The sequence below is a fragment of the Lepidochelys olivacea genome (assembly GCF_965140295.1).
Source record: "Lepidochelys olivacea isolate rLepOli2 genome assembly, chromosome: 13".
Taxonomy (NCBI): Eukaryota; Metazoa; Chordata; order Testudines; family Cheloniidae; genus Lepidochelys; species Lepidochelys olivacea.
The window spans coordinates 36,999,308-37,025,680 of NC_140423.1; the positions used below are offsets into that span (position 1 = coordinate 36,999,308).

The window sequence follows — 26,373 nt, forward strand, 5'->3', positions numbered from 1 at the left end:
GTACGTGGAACAGGTTGTTTAGCATAAGTACTTAGTACATATTTCTCTCCAAACTCATCATAAGAAGCAAGCTCCGCACAGTCCAGGACCCACCAACCCGAAGTAGCATGAGACCTTGCCAGAAGAAAAGATGCAAAACTTGCAGAAATATCTCCACTGCTACAATGATCAACACCCCCTCCCATAATGCACCTTTCAAGATCCATGGGTCCTACACATGCCCATCACAACATGTGGTTTCTCACTAAATGCCCCAATAACAACCAGGTGGGTGAAATGAGACAACCACTCTCATATGAACTCACACAGAAAAATGATGAAAGACAAAAACACCTTATCACCTGTCACAGACTCACAGGTTGTGCCCACTCTTGGCCCCGTGTGGTCCGTGAGGGGAACCTCCTTCAGTGAGACAGCCCTTCTTGGGGGTCCACTCTCTCTCAGGAGTTAAGCCCCTCCACCTCCTGCAACCGCACCTCTCTGAGCCTTAGCAAGCCTGTCTCTCACCGTGGGCCCCCTCAGGGAGTCCACTCGCTCTGGACCCCCAGGGCCTCCACTCTCAGAGAGAATAATGTAACCCTGTTCTCTAGACCAGAGTGACTCTCAGCCAGCGTAAAACAGGAGAGTTTATTGAGCATTTAAACACAGCATAGGAAACTCTCAAGCCCCTCAGACCTGGCCTCCCTCAGCACAGCACATCCCAGTCTCCCCTGCATCCAGTCCTACTAACTGTTCCTTCCCTGGAACCCACGACGGCTCCAGAGCTCCCCCATCACCCTCTAACCCCGACCTGCCTCGACATCCCCAGCACAGAGGCGCTTACTCTCCATTGCAGTGAGCAGCCATCAGCACAAAGATCCCTGCCACCAGGAACCCTCCATAGCGTTACCTCTTGTCTCCGCGTCATATATCCAAATAGGCCATGTAGGGCCTGGAGTGAGGCTGGGCTTCCTGTCCTCCGATGATCTCACCCGGTGTGTGGGGTGGGGGAACAGATTCATATAAAGAACCCCTTTGTGTCCTTGGGCTGGGCTGGGATCACTCTCCCCATCCCAAAGGGGAGTCCCCACAGCCTCAACCCAACCACTGTGATGCTATTCCTGGGGGATTCCTGTAGCAGGAACATTGCCCTGTGCTGAGCTTTCCCCCACACTGAACTCCCCACGGTGCTGGAGGGTAAATCTAAAGCTCTCACCTTGCTGGGTGGAGAATCAGTACCAAATACACCAGGAGTGGGTCAGTAATCGCACTGCCCTGAGTTAACAGCTTTGGGGACCAGTATCACCCAGAACGCCACTGACATGTCCCCTGCTGATGTTTTACCTTCTCCATCAAACCACAGTGACAAGCCAGGGCTGCTCCCAAGCTGGACCTCCAAACTGTTTTTGTACAGAAAATAGGGTTTTCTAGATAATGAAAAATCTCCCAGAAAGCATCTCCTTGCCTCAAACATTTCAGCATTTTTCTTGGCAAACTGATCATTTCCCCCAGCTTTCGGCACTTTTCAGCTGACAATTTGTAAGTTTTCGGTCACCAAAATAATTTTCTCTATGGTCACGCTAAAGATTAAGAAGGAGTGGCAAGGTATGCAATGGAAACATGCTGTTCCTCATCCGTTTAGCTCTGATGCCATCACCATCCCTGACCCTTTACTGCTGTCATTTCTCCAAATGTTACCTAGATTGCCGAGACCTATGGCAACATTATATGCACAGCTAGCCAGCAAATTTGAACGAAACACTGATCCTCTAAAAAAGCATTGGGAGGAGGAACAAGACCAATTATTTTCTGCTAACCAAATGGAAACAAACTTTAGCCAGTGCTCCAAACTGTTCCTTGGAGCCTCATTTAAGATGAATTCCACAGGAAATCCTATGGAGGATGCATTGGACCCCTCTTCAACTGTTCAATGCACATGCTGCTAAATCAGCTGTGACACAGAAGGTGCTGACTTCACCCATATAGAAGTCATAGACCAGTAGGCTTTGGGCAGAACTGAAGGGGACGGTGTTTTTTTCCCCCCATCAAATAAAATTAAACCTGTAATTTTCAACCTAGTGGGTGTTAACTGGAAGCAGAATAAAACAGAAAGACTTTGGCTAAGCAGAGCACTAACAGCAGTGAAAAGCAAGTACCGCCAAAACGGAAATCCAAAAAACAACCAACAATCAAAGATTAGAGCGTAGACATCCTCAGCTTGGCTGCCAAGGGAAAGAGCTATTGACTGTTACAGAGATTCCCAAGAGAAGTTGTTAGAGATATGAGATGCTTTCCTGGAAGTATCTGATCATCCTGTCAAATGCATGGGTCCACTTCACCACCCCACTTCCCTACCCACTTCCTTCCACTCCCTGTATCTATCCCTCTCATTTGAATTTTGCTTCTAGCCTTTATCTTACTTTAATAACTTTTCTTTAACTAGCGGGATTTTTATAACGCATATTTTGTTTGTAAATTGTGGAATACAATAAGGGATTGATATTCTAACCATTCATATTATAGATAACTAAATATTTGAAGCCTAGCTAAGGTGAGGTAGCAAATACTTAATACCTTATGAGGTGTTTATGCATTATGAGAAATTTATGTATATTTTGCTGTTTGTTTTTGTTTTCTCACTGTCTCTATATATCTTTTGAAAAAATAAAAAAAAATACTCGAAAAACAAATTACTTTGGGGGTTTTCAATGAAAAGTTGAAATTTCCCAGGGAAAAACTTTTCTGACCAACTCTGAACACGTCTCAGCCCACGTGGATGAAGTCAAAGCTAGACAATTGGTGTAAAGACATCAGGGTGGAGGTGACAGGAGGGGCAGGGAAGAGCTGGTGAAGCTGAAGGACAACGTAGGCAGAAGAACAAATGGGGATAAACTGGGCAGGGATAGATGGAGGTGGAAGTGAGAGGGTCTCTAACCATCAGAGGGATGTAGGACTTAGGAATTGCCAGACTGCATGGTTTGTTTTAACCTTGTGCAAATGCACGTCCTGAGACACTTGTATGGGTTGAAGGCTGGTTCTCTGAGGTTAACTGGCCCCTGGGAAGTTTCCGATGCTTTGGCCAGGTTTAAATCAATATCAGGGCAGCCACAGGCAGAGCTGACCCAGTTGAACTACAGATGTGGTTTAAAATCAGGTTAATTAAAGCCATACAAGTTTGTGTGCAGCTCACATCTGAACGTTTTAACAGACGACTCATGGATGTTAGTTTGACGTCCATATGAAGGAGGCTGTTTTGATAGTCTGGTGCTGTTATTTGCATATGGTGCCACCAACCCAGAGGAGGGCCCCGTTCTGCCGGGTGCTGCGCAGACCCTCAGGGAAAGTCAGTCCCTTCCCTAAAGAACTTCGATTTAAAATGACAGCACAGACAAAGGAAGAATGAGCTAGAACCCAGGAGTCCTGACTCCCAGCCCCAGCCCTGGTCTAATGACTAGACCCTACTCAGACCCTACTCACTAGCCATTCTGGGGCCCTACGCAGCCCCAGGCCTCCGTGGGGTGGGCAGGGGAGAAGGGGGGAACTTCCCGCCACCGGTGAGTGCAGGCCTGACCCTGCTGCAGTCCTCAGGGGAGTGGGGGCGGGGCTGGGGCGGAGGAGGGGCGGGGGCCATGGGGAAGAGGCGGAGCAGGGGCTGGACAGCACGCAGCTGCGTACTTTGTGTATGGTTAGGGACGGCCCTGACCCTACTCCGAAGCAGGGGATAGAACCCAGGCGTCTTGGCTCCCAGCCCCCACTTGAGATACCCCAGTGTCTCTCTCCTGCTCTCTGTCTCTCTGTGTGTCTCTCGGGGCCATTATCTCAGTACCAGCTCCACCACCCAGCCTTCACTCCCACCTCCAAACCCTTCCCTAGCCGGGTCCTGGGAGCCAGCGATCACCCTGGCAGATGTATCTGACTCTGCGGAGGATCTGGGATTTGCAAACAGCCCAGAAAGCTCCCGGCTCCACTCCCCATGATCCCTGATGCTCCCGCACTCACCAGCCCCAGCCCCAGGGGGCAGGAGAAAGGCCGTGGGCAGCAGGATCAGGATCAGCATCGTCACCGTCTGGGGAAAGTGACAATGCTCGAGCCTAATTAAGGTGGTGGGACCGACTCCTGGGGCACTCCACTTGATACTGGCTGCCAACTAGACATTGAGCCGTTGATCACTACCCGTTGAGCCCAACAATCGAGCCAGCTTTCTATCCAGCTGGGTTGATCTTATCAGGTAAGGCAGTTAGACTGAGATCTTTGTGTCACAGAGACGATCATTATTTAGTTATGGAAACTGAGTTAACTTAGCATCTTTTTAGGCTTCGGTTATTTCAATTTAAGCCTGTGTTTTTGCTGCAAAAGTTTGGAGCCTTTTTAAAAAGCATGCTGCTTCAAATTGCCCTGACTGCATGCTAACTCTTCGTTTTGTATTGAAAAACGTTATGTAAACGCCCCTCACTTGCGACAGGTTTCAGCTTCTACTCGGCTCCTGGTTTGGTGCTTGAAAAACACTATTTTTCAAAGGCTAGGCAAGTGTATCGTGAACATTTTTATGTCACTGAACTTCTACAAAATACTGCTAAAAAAGACACCTGGTTACCTTACAGCTCATACAACACTGGTTTTTATGGTTTACTGAAGGCTTGTGTTTCCTCAGATAACCAGGGTGGGCGTTTATCTTAGGAGATGCATCTCTTTGTTGTAAAATACAAGGGTTTCCTTTTTTATTTGAAAAAAGGAGCGACTTTTTGTATAAGCTGCTTTCTTAGCACCATCCACTGTACGAACCTGCTAATATAGGTTCTTTTGAACTTTTATTGTCAATGCTGGGAATGGGACTTTCACGCTTTACAAAGTTTTTAGCTAAAGTCATTTTATGGCTTGGGGTCTTTCTGAGGGTTGGGGTTTTTAACCCTGGAGTTGTCGGTCATTATCTTTATTTTAGAAGCGGGGCCTCTGGTTGTAAAAAGTTGTATAATTTCTTTACAGAATTTTTCCTTTGGGCAAAAGTTTAAAAAGCAAGCCAGTGTTTTTTGAGAGAAGTAGAACATCTTTTCTTAAAAGATGTATCTTTGTATTCACTCTTAGCCAAAGAATTAAGAAAGGAGCTTATCTTCAAAACAATTAGAAGGGAGTTTTATCTACTTCCTTCTCACTGTTGTCTTCTAGGCACAAAAAGGAAGGGGGACCTGTTGCTACATAATTTTTCTCCTTTAAACTTTTACTGTCAGTGCTGGGAATAGGACATTCACTGTTTCGTATAAATCTAAAGCAAGTTGGTGTATTTTTTGAGGGAAATAAAACATCTTTTGTTAAAAGGAGTATCTATATTTTCACTGTTAGCCAAAGAAAATACTTATCTTCAAAACAGTTAGAAGGGGGAGGGGGGGGAGGAGAAAATACAAGGTTTTCCTTTTAAATTTGAAAAACGTAGCTAATTTTTGTTTAAGCTGTTTTCTTAGTGTCATCCAGTATAAAACCAGCTAATATTCCTGACATGCAGTTATGTTATTTCATGATAAGAAAAGAATTCCTGGGCTTTGCAAAAGTGTTAAATGGAGGAAGGGGGGTTTCTTCAGACAGGCTATCTCTGAGTTTCACAAAGCGATAGTTTTTGTCTTATAAAAGCATGCTAATGAACATTTTATCGCAGTAGATAACAGCTTCAAATAACAAGGGAGAACGTGGGGGTATTTAGCATACTCCTTCACGCAGTTACACATTTCTTTTGAAATGTTCTTGGATGTGACATCCTCCCTTTATAAAGCTTAACAGCTGGGGGAGGGGAGAGGGATGGAGGGAGGTGGAGGGCTCTTGTTTTAAAATCTTGGTATGATATGATTGGTTCAGGAAGAATTTGTGTTATGACATAGCTGTAGAACAGCTTCTGATTGGTCCATCCGAGAGGCATGATTTGCTCCCAAGGCTCCCCTCCCTGAACAGTTCTCAGTCGGGGGACAGGGGAAAGGCCGGGGGAAGCAGGACCAGGGTCAAGAGCTGCATCGTTGGAACCATCCAGGGACATGAACGGAGACTCTACCTCAGCCCTGGGGGTTATATGGACCAGGTGAGGGGAGGGGAGGGCAGAACCTGCCAACTACAGGGGCATGTACCCTGCTGCTTGGAAACCCCCATCCTGGTTGGGCCAGGTGCAGAGACACCCAGTGGGAAATTGTCAGGTCACAGCCGCACCCACAATGGGGGAAAGGTTTCCTTTCTGCTCTGTTGCCTAAACAAACTGGCTGGGGACAGTGGCTAATGATGCCCCCGCAATGTAGCTGACACTGCTTCCCAATACCCCTGGCTGAGGATGTGGTTAACATTGCTCCCCCTCCAGCTACCAGTGTAAGGAAACCTCTGGACTATTCTGCACCTAGATTCCCAGACACATAGACTTCAAAGCAAGGAGGGACAATGCTGACCTTCCAGACTTACCCACCTGGACACCCCAGAGCCAGAACCCACCCAGTGTCTCTGCCCTCCAGCCCGGCACTGCAGGCAGAGCTAGGGCAGATCTCTAGAGAGCTGACATCTGGAGACCCTTCCTGGTGGGGAGAGCTCCAAGAAGAGCAATCTCCTGAGGGTACTGGAGGCAAAGAGGGGACTCAGCCCCCATCTATAGGCACCTCCATGGGGTGGGGGTTTCTGAGAGCAGAGGGTTCTTCAACCTCACTGTTAGGGGGCTTATTCCTTCACCCACTTACTTCCCTGGTCCTTCTCGCATGAACAGAGAGCAACAATACCCGAAGTCCAAAGGTGCAAACAATTCGATGTTTATTGGGGTGAACTTCCAGCAAGCATGATTCCAGTTTCCTTCCTTAGTTTCCCCCTTCCCAGCTCTGACACCACAGAATCTTATCTGTGGCCCTGTTCCCATTCCTACCCTTAGCCAAACATGATTCCAATTTCCCCCCCGCCCCCATTCCCTGTTCCCATTTCCCTCTTTAGCTAAACATGATTCCCATTCCCCCACCACACACACACTTCCTGATTGACTGCAGACTATATAGTAAAACTTGAGTTCTGCTTAGCTATACCTTAACCAATCATTTTCCTGAAATTTAACTAACCAATCCTAACATATTGTAACATGATTATGTAACCAATTATATCCCACCACCTTAATTAGTTTACACCCAGCAAAATTAATTATACAGCAGACAGGAACAATCACAGAACCAGACAGAGATTATACAGACAAACAATAGGAAAATGGGGACTACAGTGATACAACAAACACAGAAATGAGGATTTCACATCCTAGCTATTGCTAAGTGAGTTCTTGCCAGACAGGATGCTATCAAACTAAGTTTCCTTTTACATCTTCGAGGCACGTCCCTTTCTCTGGAGGTGACAGGCACTATCAGGACAGGATTGTATCCTAACAGCCCAATAGCACCTTCTTTCAATGTGACTAGTTTGGAATGTGAGGAGGTGACCGGTCGCTTCCCAGCTTATGGCTGCCTCTGTTACTTAGCCAAAGGCCTTAGCCTAAGCACAGGGCCTCAGACTGTCACCGTAAGAGAAGGCCCTTACACTGGCAGACAGTGATTTTGATTCTTTCTTTTATACCTCTGTAACTAGCTAAGTGATAAGAATACACCTAAATTCTTAGAGTCTAGGCCTTTACAGACAGTCCTGAATATCTATATCCTCACACTCACTGGCCAAGGCAGGACAAGACCCAACAGCCAGGAGCTGGAGTCAGAAAAGGGTCTGGCTGGGACTAAAATGTGCAAACATTAAACATGGAGCCATGGGAACAACTGACCTGGGGCCGTGGTGGAGGCAGGAGTCGCTGGGTGGGTTCTGGCTCTGGGATGTCCTGGGGGCCAGGTTTGACTGTCACCATAGTCCCTCCTAGTCTTGCAATTGATGGGTCTGAGTATCTCAGTGCAGAAAAGCCCAGGGGTGTTTCTTACACCTGTAGTACGGAGGAGATAGGGTTAATCACATCTGCAGCCAGGCCTGGTGGACACCAGAGCAAGGAAGAAACCTTTCTCCTGCTCCAAGGGGCCCAGTGTCCAAGGGGTGAGGGGGAATGGGGTCTGTGGGAAGCAGGGCCTTCACCCGGTAGCGGAGTTGTGGGCTGCAATGAGGGTCTTCCTGCTGATCCTGCTGGGGCCAAGCACCTGTAGCAAACCCTGCAGCCTCTCCTGAGTGTGACCAGGGCTGGATTTCCCATTAAGCACAGTAGGCATGTGTCATAAACATACAGCTAAGGGTAGCATAAAATCCCTCCTTTACCTGTAAAGGGTTAAGAAGCTCAGATAACCTGGTTGGCATTTGACCAAAAGGCCCAATAAGGGGAGAAGATACTTTCAAATCTGTGGGGAGAAGGTTTTTGCTTTGTCTCTTTGTGTGTGTTCTCTCATAGAGAAAGAGAGAGATCGAGCAAGTAATCTAGCTCCTATTGAATGATACATGTAAACTTACAGAAATAGTAAGTAATAGCAAGGAAATGTGTTAGAGTATCTTTTGTTTTAGCTTGTGAATTTTCCCTGTGCTAAGAGGGAAGTTTATCACTGTTTTTTGTAACTTTAAAGTTTTGCCTAGAGGGGAATCCTATGTGTTTTCAACCTGATTACCCTGTAAAATTATCTTCCATTCTCATTTTACGGAGGTGCTTCTTTACTTTTCTTTTCTTTATAATAAAGTTCTGTTTTTAAGAATCTGATTGGTTTTTAGTGTCCTAAAAAACCCAAGGGTCTGGTCTGTGCTCACCTGGTTTACCTATTTGGTTGGTAGATTATTCTCAAGCCTCCCCGGGAAAGGGGGTGAAGGGGTTTGGGGGGATATTTTAGGGAAACGGGAACTCCAAATGGTCCTTTGCCTGAATCTTTGTCTAACTCGCTTGGTGGTGGCAGCAGTACCCATCCAAGGAAAAGGAAGGATTTGTGCCTTGGGGAAGTTTTTAACCTAAGGTGGTAGGAATAAGCTTAGGGGGTGTCATGCATGTGGGTTCCCACATCTGTACCCCAGAGTTCAGAGTGGGGAGGGAACCCTGACAGGTGCCTGGGGTGCCAGCATTCTAGGGGCACCTAAAAATTCAAATTTTGCTGCTCCCAGGTCTGGCTGGGGGCAGAGGTGGGGCTGAGGGGAAGACGGCTACATGCAGACTTCGCTCAGCCCGGCAGACAGAGTCATTTCCCAGTGAAGCCGCTGAGTGCTTGAGAGAGGGTCTCTGGGGCAGATTGTGGGGGGTCTCTGAGCAGTGAGGGGTGCTGGGCACTGGGGAGTCTGTGTGGGGCACTGGGAAGTTGTGGTGGGCCTGTGCGATGGATGCTGGGCAGTGGAGGGTCTGTGGGTGGAGGGGCTCTAGATGGTGGGGTGCTTAAAAGATAAAAGTGGTGGGTGAACCTCCACTGCCTGCAGCGGTGTGTGTGGGGAGTTCCAAACCCCTGCTTCTAGGGGTGGCAAATCCAACCCTGAATACAGCTGGGGCTCTCAGACCAGCCCAAGGTATTGTGTGACGCAGCCCCCAGAGGCGCCTTTGGGTCCCTTCTGCCAGTCTATGCCCCAGACAGGGAGGCCAGCTGCAGAGCTAAGGCACAGGGCTGGGACACAAGAAATCTGGGACCAGTTCCCAGATCTGCCCAGGATTTTTGTGGACAGAGATTTCCATGGAACTGCTGATGAGCATCCAAATCCCTTAGGCAGGTTTACAAACAATCTCCCTGGGCCTCAGTTTCCCCATCAGTACAATGTGAAGCATGATTCTGCCTAGGTCTGGACACTATTTGCCAACTTTCCCAACTGGACTGATTGCTGCAAATGGCATCCAGTTGGGAAAATTGGCAACCCTAAGCAAAGGCCAGAGAATTGCTCCACAGTTATTTCTAGAGAAGATCTGTTCAATCAACATCCAACTTTGATTCAAAAATAGCCAGCGATGGCCCATGACTCTTGGTAAATTGTTCCAATGGTTAATTACTCCCACTGTTAAAAATGTTACACAATATTGCCAGTCTGGATTTGTCTGGCTTACTCTAAGGCAGGTTTTCTAAACTTGAATCATTCTTGTGGCTCTTCTCTGATCCCTCTCCATTTTTTCAGCCTCCTACTTGAACTGTGGATACCACAACTGGACATGGCATCCCAGCAGCAGTTGCATCAGTGCCACATAGAGAGATAAAATAACCTCTCAGCTCCTACTCGAGATTCCCCTCTTTGTACATCCCAAGATCACATTAGCTCTTTTGGCCCAGTATCCCACAGGGAGCTCACATTCAGCTGATTAGTTACCAAGAACTCAAATCCTTTTTCCAAGTCCTGGCTTCCCAAGATAGAGTCCACCAACCTCTAAGTATAGATGGCAAACTTTACTCCTACATGTATATTTGACGGGTTTCCTTCCCGCCTGGGGTGACACCTGGAATTGGGGTACCACTGAGCCCCTCTGACCCTCCAGCCTGGGCTCTCTCATATACCGTACTGAAGTGACCAGCCTGCCAAGCTCTCTCCAGGCTCCATCCTGCACTTTCACCAGCACATGTACAGGTAGGGACATGCACATCTGCAGTTATATGCAGTTGCTCTGACCAGCTATTGCACGGGAAGGCTCCAGCTAGGGAACATCCCAGCTAAACAAGCACACACCCCCTCTGGAATGTAAAGCCAAAATTATGCCATCTTGCACTGCACAGGGAACTGTACAGTGTAAGCTCATGAAATTTGCCCCCTCCCTCAATGTGGAGAGGAATATAGAACAGCTTTCTGCCCCTGTTGTATGGTTCCCACACACTGGTTTTAGACAAAGCAAAAACAAGTTTATTAACTACAAAAGATAGACTTTAAATGAATATAAGGGCTAGCAAGCAGATCAAAGCAGATTATCTAGTAAAGAAACAAAAAACTAAGCTTAATATACTGCATAGATCATCTATGAATATCAAATTCTCACCCTAAGTGATTATACAAGCAGGCTGCAAATCCTTAAGGGGCCAGCTGCACTTACTTACAGCTTGGAATCCCCAGGTGTTCCATTAATAGGCTAAAAATCCTTTTAGCTTGGGTCCAGCACTTCCCCCAGTTCAGTCTTTGTTCCTCAGGTGTTTCCAGGAGTCTTTTTGGGTGGGGAGTCAGTGAAGAACCACAATGATGTCAATCCTCTGCCTTATATACTTATATATTGCCTTATTTTGCATATGGCGGGAACCCTTTGTCTCAAAGCTTGGTTCCCACACCAGTCAGTGGAAAAATCCTGACATCACAAGATGAAGTCCGGCATCAGGTGACCTGGTCACATGTCCCTGTAATGTCACAGCAGAGAATTGCTCGCAGACTCTCTGTTGCATCTTCTGGAAGGCTCCCCAGGTGGGAAGTAGGTTTCGTTTTAAGCTTATTGTTTCTTCCTAATGCTTATTAACCTGAAGGGGCCTTCCCAACCAGCCATCTAGACTGAGAGCCTTTTGCCTTGTGGGCATTACTCAGGTGTAACTACATGTGAGATACAGATTCATAGTCAGTATTCATAACTTCAGATACAGAAATGATACACGCATACAAATAGGATAATCATATTCAGCAAATCATAACTTTTCCATTGACACCTCACATGCCTTATCTTGCATAAAATACATCATAACTATGTTATAATCATATCATAATAATATCTCTATGAAGAATGAGGGGTGTCGTGTCACTGTATACATTTCCGTTTACCCGTATTTAAACACATTATTTGCTTGTGCCCAGTTTATCACAGGATCAAGATGTCTCTGTATCAGGGATCTGTCCTCTTTATTATTTACCACTCCCCCAATTTTTGTGTCATCTGCAAACTTTATCAATGAGGATTTTATGTTGTACTCCAAGCCATTGACCTGGTCTCCCAGGTCTATGGGGCTGCAGAGCTTTAATGGCCCCCACTTCCAGAGAAGGGGGACCAATCTCCCTGGGCACAATCTGGCTAAAGGAGTTAAGAGGGGGTTAAACTAATAGTCAAAGGGGTAGGTAAAAAGAGGAAAGTAATGAGCTCCCAGCACAAAATTGAGAACAAAATTAATCAAGGAACCCAAGGACGCAATGAGAAAAAATTCTTGACTTTCCTGTACCTCAATATAAGGATCCTTTTGAACAAACATGAGGAATTGGAACTGCTCATCTATGACCATGATTTGGTCTAGTTCATATGACTAGAACCTGGTGAGATGATTCCCATGACTGGACGGTCAAAATCAATGCTTATAACCTATTCCGGAAGGATGAAGTGGACAAAAGGGGAGAGGCACTCTATGTTGAAACTGATACCACCTGTTTCTAAGTCACTGATACCTTGGAAGAAAATGATCCTGAATGCTTATGGCTCAATGTCCTAGCTGATAAAGCACAAGAGGGCATATTAGTTGGTGTCTGATACAGAGAAGATGGGAGAGGATGAATGGTTCCTCCTGCACTTATCTATAACATGTATTAAAAAAACTACTTCTTCGTAGGAGACTTTAATTGGAGTGCATTTTCTGGAGAGTATGTACTGCCAGCACTAAAACGTCCTCAGAATTAATAAGTATTATAGATGGTGATTTCCTAACTCAAAAATTGTTGCCCATGAGGGAATTTTGTCCTGGCCCTTGTCATGCCAAATAAAGAGGAATTGAGAGCAGTTCTGCGGAAAAGGACCTGGGGTGACAGTGGACGAGAAGCTGGATATGAGTCAGCAGTGTGCCCTTGTTGCCAAGAAGGCCAATGGCATTTTGGGATGTATAAGTAGGGGCATAGCGAGCAGATCGAGGGACTTGATCGTCCCCCTCTATTCGACATTGGTGAGGCCTCATCTGGAGTACTGTGTCCAGTTTTGGGCCCCACACTACAAGAAGGATGTGGATAAATTGGAGAGAGTCCAGCGAAGGGCAACAAAAATGTTTAGGGGTCTGGAACACATGACTTATGAGGAGAGGCTGAGGGAACTGGGATTGTTTAGTCTGCAGAAGAGAAGAATGAGGGGGGATTTGATAGCTGCTTTCAACTACCTGAGAGGTGGTTCCAGAGAAGATGGTTCTAGACTATTCTCAGTGGTAGAAGAGTACAGGACAAGGAGTAATGGTCTCAAGTTGCAGTAGGGGAGGTTTAGGTTGGATATTAGGAAAAACTTTTTCACTAGGAGGGTGGTGAAACACTGGAATGCGTTACCTAGGGAGGTGGTAGAATCTCCTTCCTTAGAAGTTTTTAAGGTCAGGCTTGACAAAGCCCTGGCTGGGATGATTTAATTGGGGATTGGTTCTGCTTTGAGCAGGGGGTTGGACTAGATGACCTCCTGAGGTCCCTTCCAACCCTGAGATTCTATGATTCTGTGATTCTATGATCGCAGAACTAGAAATTAATGATACCTTAGGTACGGATGATCACGGCTTGATCACATTTATAATGTGCAATCAGAGCAAAGTCCAGCCCAATGACAGGAATGCGTGGTGCTTTTAAAGGGCCAATTTCCTAAAGCTGAAAATAATTATGAGCCAAATCGGCCATAGGAATTTAACCAGAAAGATGTCATGGTTAATTGGGAATTTATTCCTGAGGGAATTCTTCATATCTGTGATGTGTCCCACGTAATTTCCCACACCTCACCCCAGCAGAAAACATATTTCCACCGAAGAAGTGCTTCAGATCCACCTTCTGCCTACCAGGGCCTCTGTGGCTTCAGAAACCCAGCAGCAGGAATGCAGCTGGCTGGTCTGTTGCCACAGTGGCCTTTTGTGGGCAAACGACAGAACTGCAGCGCTTCTGTTGCTCTATGTATTTTCTGTGTGGGGGGAACGTTCCATGTTAATATGTCTAGCAAGGAATTCACTTGCTGAAAAAATAAAAAGACCAGAATCTTTTTTTTTTTTTGGTCTGTATTTTTAAAGACCTCCTGGCTGACAGATATTTTGAAATAAATTACCAAAATAATTGAAATTGGCATGATTATATTGCTTTATTTTGACAAATAAAATATACAAAATTTTGCAGAATTTTAAAATATGGTGTGCCGAAATTTTAATTTTTGGCACTTTTTTTTCTGGCACAGAATTTCCCTATGAATAGGAATTGTTGCAGAAGACTTCACTCGATGCCTAGAAAGACACAATCAAGGAAAGAGTCTGTGTTGGTTAAAAAATTGTCCAGTGGCTTCCTTTTATTTACTTCCTTCAGCATCCAAGCCCACAGTACTTTTTTGCAGGCAGCATTTCCCATCAACAAGAAGTCCATTCAAAAATCCTTTTTAATGTTAAGGCCCGTGATAGCCCACCTGATTCTGATAGTCCTTCCGGATGTGTGGGGTGTGGGGTGGAGGGAAAATTCCAATGCTTGGGTTCTCATGTTCAGAGCAAACATTTTGGTGTTATAAATCAAAGTGTGCATATTTCCTTATGGAATGTGTTGGAACACAGACATTGAATGTGAGATAGATGCAGGGAGGTACTTCTGAGCATTTCATAGAGTCTGAACAGTAAATGCTTTCTTGTAAGACTCATCTCTATTTTGGATGAAACAAACACACAGGTGAAAAGTCTGGTCTCCAGCTATGGGTTTGTTAGTTCTCAGTTAATGCCAGCTGCCTGGGTCCGTCTGTGTCACATGGTGTGGTCCACCACTGGCTAGCTGTGTGGGGAGAGGGAGGGGGATGACAGCTCACTCCTGCATGAATGGGCCATCCCCAAGCCATGAGATTCCCTGGATGGTCACCCCAAGACCATTAACCGTAGGTGTCAGGGTAAGGATGTTAGCCATCTATACACACAGCTTACAGTGAGCATGAGACTTGACAAGTTTCCAGCTATCAGTAAAGCCCTCACATCCACTAAAGCCCAGGGAAGTGGTGTCTTAGGTGTAGTGAGTTTGTCTGGTCTGAGACCGGAGTGGCTTGTGAAGGACAGTAAACACTTTGCTTGTTGGCACCAATGGGGTCACAGAGGGCTGGGAGCCAGGAGTCCCTAAGTTCCCTGTAAGCTGCGCAGCCATGCAGCCATCTATTTAGCGCTGCGCAGGTGCTCAAGGAACCTGCCTGGGGACATGCCGCAGCCAGGGGAGAGCCGCCTCTCCCCGGGCGCCAACCTAGCTGGTCCTCCAACATGCCATGGGTGGGGGAGGGGTGGCTGTAACCCAGCCCCGCCCTGGACCTGCCACTGATGGGGTGGCCCTCCCCTGGCTGCAACACTGCCGCGACCCGAACCCAGCCGAGGCCAGGGCGCCCTTACCCTGGCCTGAACTCAGCCGCGGCCAGGGCAGCCCGGAGCTACTGCGGCCGGGGCACCAGGATCTGCGACCCTCCCCTTGTTCCAACCCAGCCCCAGCTGGAACCTGCCAGGTCCGGGAGAGGGGCGCCTTTCCTGCAGCCCCCGCCCTGGACCTGCCATGGTGGAGGGAGGTGCCTCTCCCCCCCAGGTGCTTCTGTAAAGAGAGAGCTGGGGGGAGTCCTCTCTCCTTGCGTTAGCCACAGAGCACCGTCCTTCACCCCAAACCGCTCATCCCCAGCCCCACCCCAGAGCCGGCACCCACAGTCAGAGCCCTCACACCCATGCACCCCAACCCTCTGCCTCAGGCCTGAGCCCCCTCCCACACTCAGAACCCCCCCACCCCGCCACATGAATGTTGTTATGTGCACCAGTCTGAAGGTGATGTGTCACACAGGGTCGTGTCACACCTCACCTCCACACTGGTCCACATAAGAAAATTTATTCCTCAGAGGAGTGGGAAAAATGAGAGGGAACACTGGTGCCGGCCCCAGAACTCCTGGGTTCTAGCCCTGGCTCTGTGAGGGGAGTGGGGTCTAATATTTAGAGAAGGGGAAGAGGAGGGGGTTGGGAGCAAAGTCTCCGGTGCCCCATCCCTGGCTCTGGGAGGGTTGTGGAGTCTAGCAGTTAGAGTGGGGGAAGGGTAGATGGCTGGGAGCCAGGACACCTGGGTTATATCGCTGGCTCTGCTGTGTCACTTCCCCTCTGGTGCTGCAGTCGTCGCTTCCAGCTGTACAACATCACAGATGCTGCCACATCCTCTTCACGAGGTCACAGACTCCCAAAAGGGTGGGGGGGGGGGTTGCCAGAAATGGCTGGTCTGCCCAGACCCACCCAGCTCACAGCTGGGCCAATATGAGAAAGATCCACATTCCTACCAGACACTGAGATCAGTCGCTGTCACTCGTAGCCCCCATAGCAGAGACACGGGCAAGGAGCTGAGCAAGGATGGAGCCAAGTGAGTTTGAGCTGCAGATCTACCCAGCGCTGTCTTCTCCATCCAGTGGTGCATCATCCATCCAGCTGAGCAGGGACCCAGCCATGCAGGATCCAGCCAGCTGTACAGGATCACCGGCTCACGCACAGCGTGTCCTTCCTCCCAGCCCGTGTAGTTGGCTGTGGTTGGAAATTGAGATGCCTGAGCTCTGCATTTAGATGAGTGTGTGGGTGACACTGAGGTTTCCTGCCCCCCCGATACCCCCAAGCTGAGTCTATAAAGCCTGCAGGCCTGAGGCAGATTCACCATCCCTGCACTGACTCCAAACATGCAGGCCCAGATCTTGCTCCTGCTCCCCATGGCCTTTCTCCTGCCCCCCAGGGCCTGGGCTGGTAAGTACAGCTGGGATTAGGGCCCCTGGGTCATTCGGGTGAATGGGGGGGTCTCAGGGATTGGGGTCAGTGGTGGTATCTAGGGGGTCTGTGACAATCTGTACCCATATGGTCACTACTTTTACAGGACTATGATATATTTTATGCAAAGAGTGCCTTGTGAATTATCATCTGAAAACTCATAATTTGCTGATCATTATTGTTCTGGTAAAATATTTGTGGCATGTAAAGTTGTCATAAATATTAAGGGAAGGGTAATATCATGTTTTTGTGTCTTTTTGTAACTTAAGGTTTTGCCTAGAGGGATTCTCTATGTTTTGAATCTGATTACCCTGTAAAGTATTTACCATCCTGATTTTACAGAGGTGATTCTTTTACTTTTTCTTTAATTAAAATTCTTCTTTTAAGAACCTGATTGATTTTTCATTGTTCTTAAGATCCAAGGGTTTGGGTCTGTGTTCACCTGTACCAATTGGTGAGGATTATTATCAAGCCTTCCCCAAGAAAGGGGGTGTAGGGCTTGGGGGGATATTTTGGGGGAAGACGTCTCCAAGTGGTCTCTTTCCCTGTTCTTTGTTTAAAAAGCTTTGTGGTGGCAGCATACTGTTCAAGGACAAGGCAAAGTTTGTACCTTGGGGAAGTTTTTAACCTAAGCTAGTAAGAATAAGCTTAGGGGGTCTTTCATGCAGGTCCCCACATCTGTACCCTAGAGTTCAGAGTGGGGAAGGAACCTTGACATTATAAGATTTTATTGCATGGTATTACTCAGACATGTTTCAAGTCTGGGGAGCAGCCACAAACCACTTCCCTGGAGACAAACAGCTAGCTGATGCCTCAGCCAGGTGTCAGTGTAATCAAATGGATCATCACCTGCTTAAGCGGCTAGTCTTGGGCAGGAAAGATGTGGGTGAAAAATTTACATCTCGACACAGAAACAGCTCAGTGTTACTGTCTGCTCAGACTTTCTGTCTTCTCAATCCCAGCGGGAGATGGTTTTTGAAAAAGAGAAAGACCTATAAGAAGGAGAGCAGACCCCTCCCCCCAGTGACCTCTCCCTTTCTCTCTAACCACTGCACTCACAACACCAGAAGTACAAAGGAAGCAGCATAGGGGACAGAAACTGACTGAAAGCGACTCAGTCAGTAAGATTGCAGAAACATGTGATGAGCCAGACCTCACAAGGCATGCTTTGTACAGAATGTATCGACATCCTGTAATGGGTTTAACACAGGGGTACAGAATGTCAGGGGATCAGGGCATGTTGTCTCACCCAGCACTGTTATCGATCAGTGTCACCCATCACCTGCATAAGGAAGAGCTTGGGAAGGGCAAAAACAGCGACAACAGCACCAAGCAGTTCAGCACCGAGCAACAGACCCTATGTCCCATTCCTCGCCCAGTCCCCTTCTGGGGGCTCTCTGGCCTAATCTGGGGTGATGTTGGCCCCCAAAGCTGTGAACTCAAGGCAGGGCAATTACTGCCGCACTCCTGGTGCGTTTGTCACCCATTGTCCATCCAGCGACATCAGAGATTTAGATTCTCCTGTCAACCCCAGGGGGTGTCCAGTGTGGGGGAAAGCTGAGCAGGGGGCAGGGTTCCAGGCCCAGGGATCCCCCAGGGAGAGCATCACAGGGGTTGGGTTGAGGCTGTGGGGGCTCCCCTTCGGGATGGGGAGCTCGGTCCCAGACCAGCCCAGGGAGATGATGGGGTTCTTTAGATGAACCTGGTCTCCCCCTGCAGGTGAGATCATTGGAGGAAAAAATGCCAAGCCCCACTCCAGACCCTACATGGCCTATCTGGATATACAACGCAGAAACAAGCTTATCAACTGCGGAGGGTTCCTGGTGGCGGAGAACTTCGTGCTGACGGCCGCTCACTGCCAGGGAGAGTAAGCACCTCTGTGCTGGGGATGTCGGGGCAGGTCGGGCGTTAGTGGGTGATGGGGGAGCTGGGAGCTCTGGCGCTGTCCTACGTTGCAGGGAAGGAGCAGTTAATAGGACAGTCTAGGAGAGCAAAGCCGAGGGGTCTGATCTGCTCAGGGGGAGGCAGCGTGTCTCTAGGGGCCTCTGCAAACCATGGTCGAGATCCAACACTGGGTAAGTCAATGGGGCTACTGCCAGTGACACCAGCTGGGGTCTGGCCTATTGCCCAGATCGGGGCAGGGAGGGGTTCATTGCCCCAGGACAGCTCTGCAGGGCTCTGCGCTCGGGGGAGCAGGGCTTAGGCCCCTGTCTGGATCTAGTCAGGGATTGTTCTTTGGGGTGCAGGGGAGATGAGCCCTGGAGAACAATGGGGAATGAAGCAGCTCAGGGGGACAGCACAAGGGGCTGGGGGAGACACTTTGTGCTGCTGCCCTTGAGGGGAAAGGCCACTTGTGCCATTTCCCACCCCCAGCCCCCCCGGCCCCTCACACCTCTCCGAGCTAGCCAGTCCCCAGCCCTGGGGTGGGATCTGCATTGGCAAGGTGTACAATGGTGTATACATTTTTGCAGACCAGAAGCCGAGTCCATGATCACAGCCTGAGAGCCCCAGGGTGCCCTGCCCCATCCATATCATTATTCATGAATCAGACCCACATGTGCCCACCCCCCACCTCATGTACACTCCTGCAACGGATGTCCCATGGGTTGTGCTTGGCTTTTTCAGCAAGATCACTGTCAAGCTGGGAGCGCATAATATTAGTAAACAGGAACGGAGCCAGCAAGAGATCCCTGTGTGTCGCCAGATCCTCCACCCACAATACGACAGTGAGACCACTAACAATGACATCATGCTGTTGCAGGTACCACCCCCATTCCATCACCTTGCACCTAGTGACCTCACACTGCTGCAGACACCGCCCCCAGCCCATCACCCTGTCCCCTTTGACCACATGGTCAACGGGTTTTGCTGGGAACAGGGTGTGTCTGGGTGTCCATGAGTGTGACCCTCACATTGATGTTCATCATTCTTGTCGCTCAGCTGGCAGAGACAGTGAAGCTGAATAAATGGGTGAAAACCATCCCCCTGCCACGCACCAACAAGAGAGAGAAGCCAGGGACCAAATGCAGTGTCGCCGGCTGGGGCTGCACCAGCAAACAGAGTGAATCAGCCCCAGCCACCACACTCCAGGAGGCAAATTTGAAGGTGCTGGAGGATGACGTGTGTCTGAAAAATCCCGATGTGACCTACTATGACTATGACGCTTCCACCATGATGTGTGTGGGAGATCCGAAGAAGGGCAAAGCCTCTTTTAGGGTAAATCTCCTTCTGGCTTCAAGCTCCCTTGATAAATCGTTATTATGAATGAGGCTTTTGATGTTGCAGTTGGGCCTATGAGAGACCAATAGGAGATCAGGCTCCACTGTGCTTGGTGCTGTACAAATTAATGGGCAAAGAACTGGTCTTGTCTCAGGGGAAGGCAGAGACCTGCTGGACAGGGGAGTGGATGTGGTGTTTAGACCAGCTGGGTCGTGGGGTGCCAGAAGAGCTGTGTGGACATTGTGGGGTGACACTGGGACCAGCTGAACCAGGGGGTGTTACTGAGCTGCACATCAGTAGGAAATGACTCACTGAGCTGTTCTCCATCTATGGCTTGTTTAATTTTGCAGGGTGACTCTGGGGGCCCCCTGGTGTGTGGGAAAAGAGCCCAGGGCATCGTTTCATGGGGATCCCAAAACAGCGCCTCCCCTGGAGTATACACAAGAGTCTCCACCTTCATCTCCTGGATAAAGGAGACGATGAGGACGCTGGAGCCCCGAGCCGAGCCGGGAATCGCTGCACGGGCCAGAGCTGCACCACTTCTGTCCTTTTGAGAGGCCCAGATGTAGGGCCTGCTTTGCAGAGGGCAGAGCCCCCCTAGGCTGAGCCCCCTCCCCCAGCTTTTGTTACCATCAGGCAGCTCCCCCCCCCCGCGTCATGAGTGTCAAGGTAGGGAGCTTAGGGGAGTTAGGAGCCAGGTTTGAGGCCAGCTCCCATCAGCTTCCTTGGAAATCCCAACCCTTAGACTACCTCTTTGCTGGGGAAACAGGTGGGTTATTTCCTCCCAGGTAACAGACTTGAGCTGAACCCTGGGGAGGACCCAGTGGTTGGTAGCTCTCATCCGTGTCAGCTGGTCAAGTGACGGTTTATGGGAGATCCTCGTCGTTACCTTGACCTATTAACTCCTGTTGGAACTGCAGCCTGCCCTTTCCTCAATGGGCCTTTCCCAGGGGTTTGTTCCCCCTGGGTGGCCACCTGCTGTTCCAAACACACCTGTTCCCGGCGCCAGCAATGCCAGTGGGAAAGGAACTCAGCAACGGCGACGCTGAACTGACCGCAGATCAAACATTAGTGCTGATCCTCCCCTTCTCACTTCCTCTGCCCTGCCGCGCTGCCTGCTGCATTTCGCTCCCTGCTTCGTAGCCAGCAGTGAATAAAATGAAGTTACAAAAAAGAGTAATTTGTGTACTGCCACATTAACCTGAGCCGTGAAATCCAGAGCAGCCGCTGCATCTGCCAAGGCCAGGAGGGAATTGACCCCTACAGGGAAAGGTGGGCTTGTGGTTAATGAGCTAGGCTGGGACCCAGGACACCTGGGTTCAGTGATTTCATGCAGAATGAGGATCTGGTGGGTGCCAGTGGGGAATTAACCCCCTCAGGGCTGGAGGAATCCCTGCCTGCTGGGACAGAAAGGGAACTACAAGGAAGAAAGCAGCCTGAGCAATCAGCTGTCCAGGTTCCAGAGGTTCAACTTCTGGGACAAAAGTGGGACAGGTTTGAAATAGTTCTAGTGACAAGAAATTGATCTGCCTCTTCCCATCCCCATCCATCGATCTATCCTATCCTGATCTATCTCTCTAGGCAATCCCCATCCGTCCATCTATCCCCATCCCACCCTCACCCACACCCACACCCACCCACCCTTCCATCTATCCCCATCCCACCCCCAGCCCTCCATCCATCCATCCCCATCCATCCATCTATATATCCCCCTCCATCTATTCCTCCATCAAACTATCCTATATCTATCTATCTATAGTGTCTCTCCCCATGCTATGTCAGAACCAGTTTTCATCTCTTTCATCTCTAGGAGGTGTGGGGACTGCCTGGCTCAGTGTGGCAGGGAATGGGACATGGGGCCTTTCCCCTTTGGAGATGCTGGCTCCTGTCTGGCCTGGGCAGGGGGACTGGCTGGCTCAGGCGAGTGGAGAATCAGACACATTATTCCCCCCCCACACACACCTTATCAAGGGGTCTGCAGGAAACCGTGCTATCACAGATTGGGGGATCTGGTCTCTCTGACCCACATCCCTCCTCCCAGCTCATACCCACACTCAGGGCGGGAGGCAGTTGAGAAGAATTCATGGCTTCCTAGATTCCAAGGCCAGAAGTGACCATTGTGATCATCTAGTCTAAGCTCCTGACTTACACAGGTCACAGGCCTGCCCCACAAGAATTCCCAGAGCAGGTCCTGTAGAAAAGCATCCAATCTTAATTCAAAAATCAGCTGTGCTGGACTCTTGGCAAATTGTTCCAATGGTTAATTACTCTCACTCTTAAACATTTACACATTATTTCCAGTCTGAATTTTTCTAGTGTCAACCTCCAGCCATTGGATCACGTTAGACCTTCCTCTGCTAAACTGAAGAGCCCATTGTTAACTATTGCCTCTAGATATTTAGAGCCTGTCATCAAGGAACCAGGTAACCTTCTTTTTGTTAAGCTTCAGAATGAGCTCCCTGAGTCTCTCACTCTAAAACAAGTTTTCTGAACCTTGACTCATTCTTGTGACTCTCCTCTGATCCTACTTGCACTGTGAACACCAGTAGGACGAAACAATAGGCCTAAGGAGAAATTTCTCTCCCAGCTGGGGATCCTTCCTGAAGATGCTATAGAGAGTCTGCGAGCAATGGCTGGTGTGACACTACAGGGACATGTGCGCAGGAATGGGTGGGTGGAGGTGGGGGTGGGGGTGGTGATGGGGACAGATGGATGGATGGGGATTGCCTAGAGAGATAGATCGGGATAGGATTGATCGATGGATGGGGATGGATGGATCGGGATGGAAAGAGGCAGATCAAGGGGTTGCACCAGTGCCACATAGAAAGGTAAAATAACCTCTCAGCTCCTACTCGAGATTCCTCTATTTGTACATCCCAGGATCACATTAGCCCTTTTGGCCACAGCGTCCCACTGGGAGCTCACATTCAGCTGAGTATTCACCAAGATTCCAAAGATTTTTTTTCCAGATCCCTGCTTTCCACGATAGAATCCCCCATCCTGTGCGTACAGAGTGCAAAACTTTATTCCTACATGTATATGTGATGGGTTCTCCCTGGGGGTGCCACCTGGAACTGGGGTATCACTGAGCCCCTCTGACCCACCACCCTGGGCTCTCTCATACACTGCACTGCAGTGACCAACCTGCAAAGCTCTCTCCAGGCTCCAGCCTCCACTTTCACCAGCACATGTACAGGTAGGGACACGCACAGCTGCAGTTACATGCAGTTGCTTTGACCAGTTACTGCATGGGAAGGCTCCAGCTAGGGAACATCCCAGCTACTCAGGGACCACCCCAGTTCTCCTCCACCCTGGAGTGTAAACCCAAAATTATACCATCTTGCGCTGCACAGGGAACTGTACAGTGTAAGCTCATTAAATTCGCCCCCTCCCTCAGTGTGGAGAGGAATATACAACAGCTTTCTGCCCCTGAGTTATGACTGCCACACACTCGTTTTAGACAAAGCAAAAACAAGTTTATTAAGTACAAAGATAGACTTTAAGTGATTATAAGGGATATCAAATAGAGAAAGGCAGATTACCTAGCCAAAAAAAAAAAAAAAAAAAGCAAACTAAGCTTAATATACTGCATAGATTGGCTATGAATAGCAAATTCTCACCCTAAGTGATGATCCACACAGGCTGCAGATTCTTAAGGGGCCAGCTGCACTTGCTTACAGCTTGGAATCTCCAGGTGTTCCATTCACAGGCTAAAAATCCTTTTAGCCTGGGTCCAGCACTTCCTCCAGTTCAGTCTTTGTTCCTCAGGTGTTTCCAGGTGTTTTTTTGGGTGAGGAGTCAGTGAAGAACCACAATGATGTCAGTCCTCTGCCTTATATACTTATATACTGCCTTATTTTGCATATGGCAGGAACCCTTTGTCTCAAAGTTTGGTTCCCACACCAGTCAGTGGAAAAATCCCAACGTGGAGTCCTGCACTAGGTGACCTGGTCACATGTCCCTGTAGTGTCACAGCAGAGAATTGCTCACAGACTCTCTGTTGAATCTTCTGGAAAGCTCCTCAGGTGGGAGATAGGTTTCATCTTAGGCCTATTGTTTCTTTCTAATACCTCATCAACCTGAAGGGACCCTTCCCAGCCAGCCATCTAGACTGAGAGCCTTTTGTCTTGTGGGCATTACCCAGGTGTAACTACATGTGAGATGTACATCTTTCCTGATCACTCTTGTTACAGTCTGTATGGTAACACCCATTGTTTCATGTTCTCTGTGCATATAAAATCGGCCCACTATATTTTCCACTGTATGCATCTGATGAAGTGAGCTGTAGCTCACAAACGCTTATGCTCTAATAAATTTGTTAGTCTCTAAGGTGCCACAAGTCTTCCTTTTCTTTTTATGTATACGGACTAACACGGCTGCTACTCTGAAACTTGTGAGATATAGATCCATAGTCAATATTCATAACTTCAGATACAAAAACGATACATGCATACAAATAGGATAATTGTATTCAGCAAATCATAACTTTTCCATTGACACCTCACATAACAACATAAGAACATCAGAACAGTCATACTGAGTCTGACCAAAGGTCCATCATAGCCCAGTATCCTGTCTACCAACAGTGGCCAATGCCAGGTGCCCCAGAGGGAGTGAACCTAACAGATAAAGATCAAGTGATCTCTCTCCTGCCATCCATCTCCACCCTCTGACAAACAGAGGCTAGGGACACCATTCCTTCCCAATCCTGGCTAATAGCCATTAATGGACTTAATCTCCATGAATTTATCCAGTTTTCTTTTAAACCCTGTTATAGTCCTAGACTTCACAACCTCCTCAGGCAAGGAGTTCCACAGGTTAACTGTGCGCTGTGTGAAGAAAAACTTCCTTTTATTTGTTTTAAACCTGCTGCCCATTAATTTTATTTGGTGGCCCCTACTTCTTATATTATGGGAACAAGTAAATAACTTTTCCTTATTCACTTTCTCTACACCACTCATGATTTTATAGACCTCTATCACATGCCCCCCAGTCTCCTCTTCTCCAAGCCTATATTGGAATAATAACATGACTTATCTCGCATAAAATACATCATAACTATGTCATAATCATATCATAATAATATATGAAGAATGTGGGGTGCAGTGTCACCATATACATTTCCGTTTAGCCATATTTAAACACATTATTTGCTCGTGCCCAGTTTACTACAGGATCAAGATGTCTTTGTACCAGGGATCTGTCCTCTTCATTATTTACCACTCCCCCAATTTTTGTGTCATCTGCAAACTTTATCAATGAGGATTTTATGTTGTATTCCAAGTCATTGACCTGGTCTCCCAGGTCTATGGGGCTGCAGAGTTTTAATGACCCCCACCTCCGGAGAAGGGGGACCAATCTCCCTGGGCACAATCTGGCTAAAGGAGTTAAGAGGGGGTTAAAGTAATAGTCAAAGGGGTGGGTAAAAAGAGGAAAGAAATGAGCTCCCAGCACAAACTTGAGAACAAAATTAATCAAGGAACCCAAGGATGCAACGACAAAAAATTCTTGACTTGCCTGTACCTCAATACTAGGACCCTTTAGAACAAACATGAGAAATTGGAACTGCTCATCTATGAGCATCAGTTTGGTCTAGTTCATATGACTGGAACCTGGTGAGATGATTCCCACGACTGGACAGTCAAAATCAATGCTTATAACCTATTCCGGAAGGATGAAGTGGACAAAAGGAGAGGGGGAGAGGCACTCTATATCGAATCTGATACCACCTGTTTCTAAGTCACTGATACCTTGGAGGAAAATGATCCTGAATGCTTATGGCTCAATGTCCTAGCTGATAAAGCACAAGAGGGCATATTAGTTGGTGTGTGATACAGAGAAGATGGGCGAGGATGAATGGTTCCTCCTGCACTTGTCTATAACATGTATTAAAAAAACTGCTTCATCGTAGGAGACTTTAATCAGAGTGCATTTTCTGGAGAGTGCTGTGGAAGTGTGAAAGGGGAAAAAAAACGGATTTGTGTGCAACCATTTAGTTTGGTTCAGAGACAGAGCAAGACTCAGGCTAACCCTAACTCTAATAATGCCAGACTTTAAGGCAGGGCTGGGCAAGTGGGAAAACTGTAAGAGATGCTGTTTTTTGACCTTGCTTTAGATAAGAATGGAATGCTGATTGTAACAGGAATTGCTGAGAAAAATAAGATATCAGGAAGGAATATTTACAAACAAGACACAGCTATTGACCATTACTGTATGTAACAAAAAGTATAAATGCTTGCCCTAACTGTTTATCTTTCAGAGACCTGCCTAAGGGAGGGATATTCTTTGCCCATGTGCAGACTCCCCTTGCAATTCCTTGAAAATAAACTGTCTCTGACTTGTTACTGACAACATAAGAGTGAAGACTGAGTTTTCTTCTACAGTACGTATTGCCAGCACTAAAACATCCTCACAATTAATAAGTATTATAGATGATGATTTCCTAACTCAAAAATTGTTGCCCGTGGGGGAATTCTGTCCTGGCCCTTGTCATGCCAAATACAGAGGAATTGATCGCAGAACTAGAAATTAATGATACCTTAGGTACGGATGATCATGGCTTGATCACATTTATAACGTGCAATCAGAGCAAAGTCCAGCCCAATGATAGGAATGC

General features: G+C 47.9%; 1 protein-coding gene across 2 annotated transcripts; it reads left to right on the top strand.

The window, feature by feature from the left end:
- Nucleotides 1-3,786: 3,786 nt before the first annotated feature.
- On the top strand, nucleotides 3,787-21,292 carry LOC311529762 (granzyme B-like). Of its 2 annotated transcripts, none has more exons than XM_084645962.1 (5): nucleotides 3,787-4,207; nucleotides 18,258-18,405; nucleotides 19,164-19,299; nucleotides 19,479-19,754; nucleotides 20,108-21,292. In XM_084645962.1, exons 2-5 carry the CDS (start codon nucleotides 18,305-18,307, stop codon nucleotides 20,309-20,311), a joined length of 717 nt encoding a protein of 238 aa, XP_084502088.1. In that variant the 5' UTR covers nucleotides 3,787-4,207; nucleotides 18,258-18,304; the 3' UTR covers nucleotides 20,312-21,292. The 2 variants fall into 2 exon arrangements, with proteins under 2 accessions (XP_084502088.1, XP_084502087.1); XM_084645961.1 differs by lacking the exon at nucleotides 3,787-4,207 and adding an exon at nucleotides 16,423-16,517.
- The last annotated feature ends 5,081 nt before the right edge of the window (nucleotides 21,293-26,373 follow it).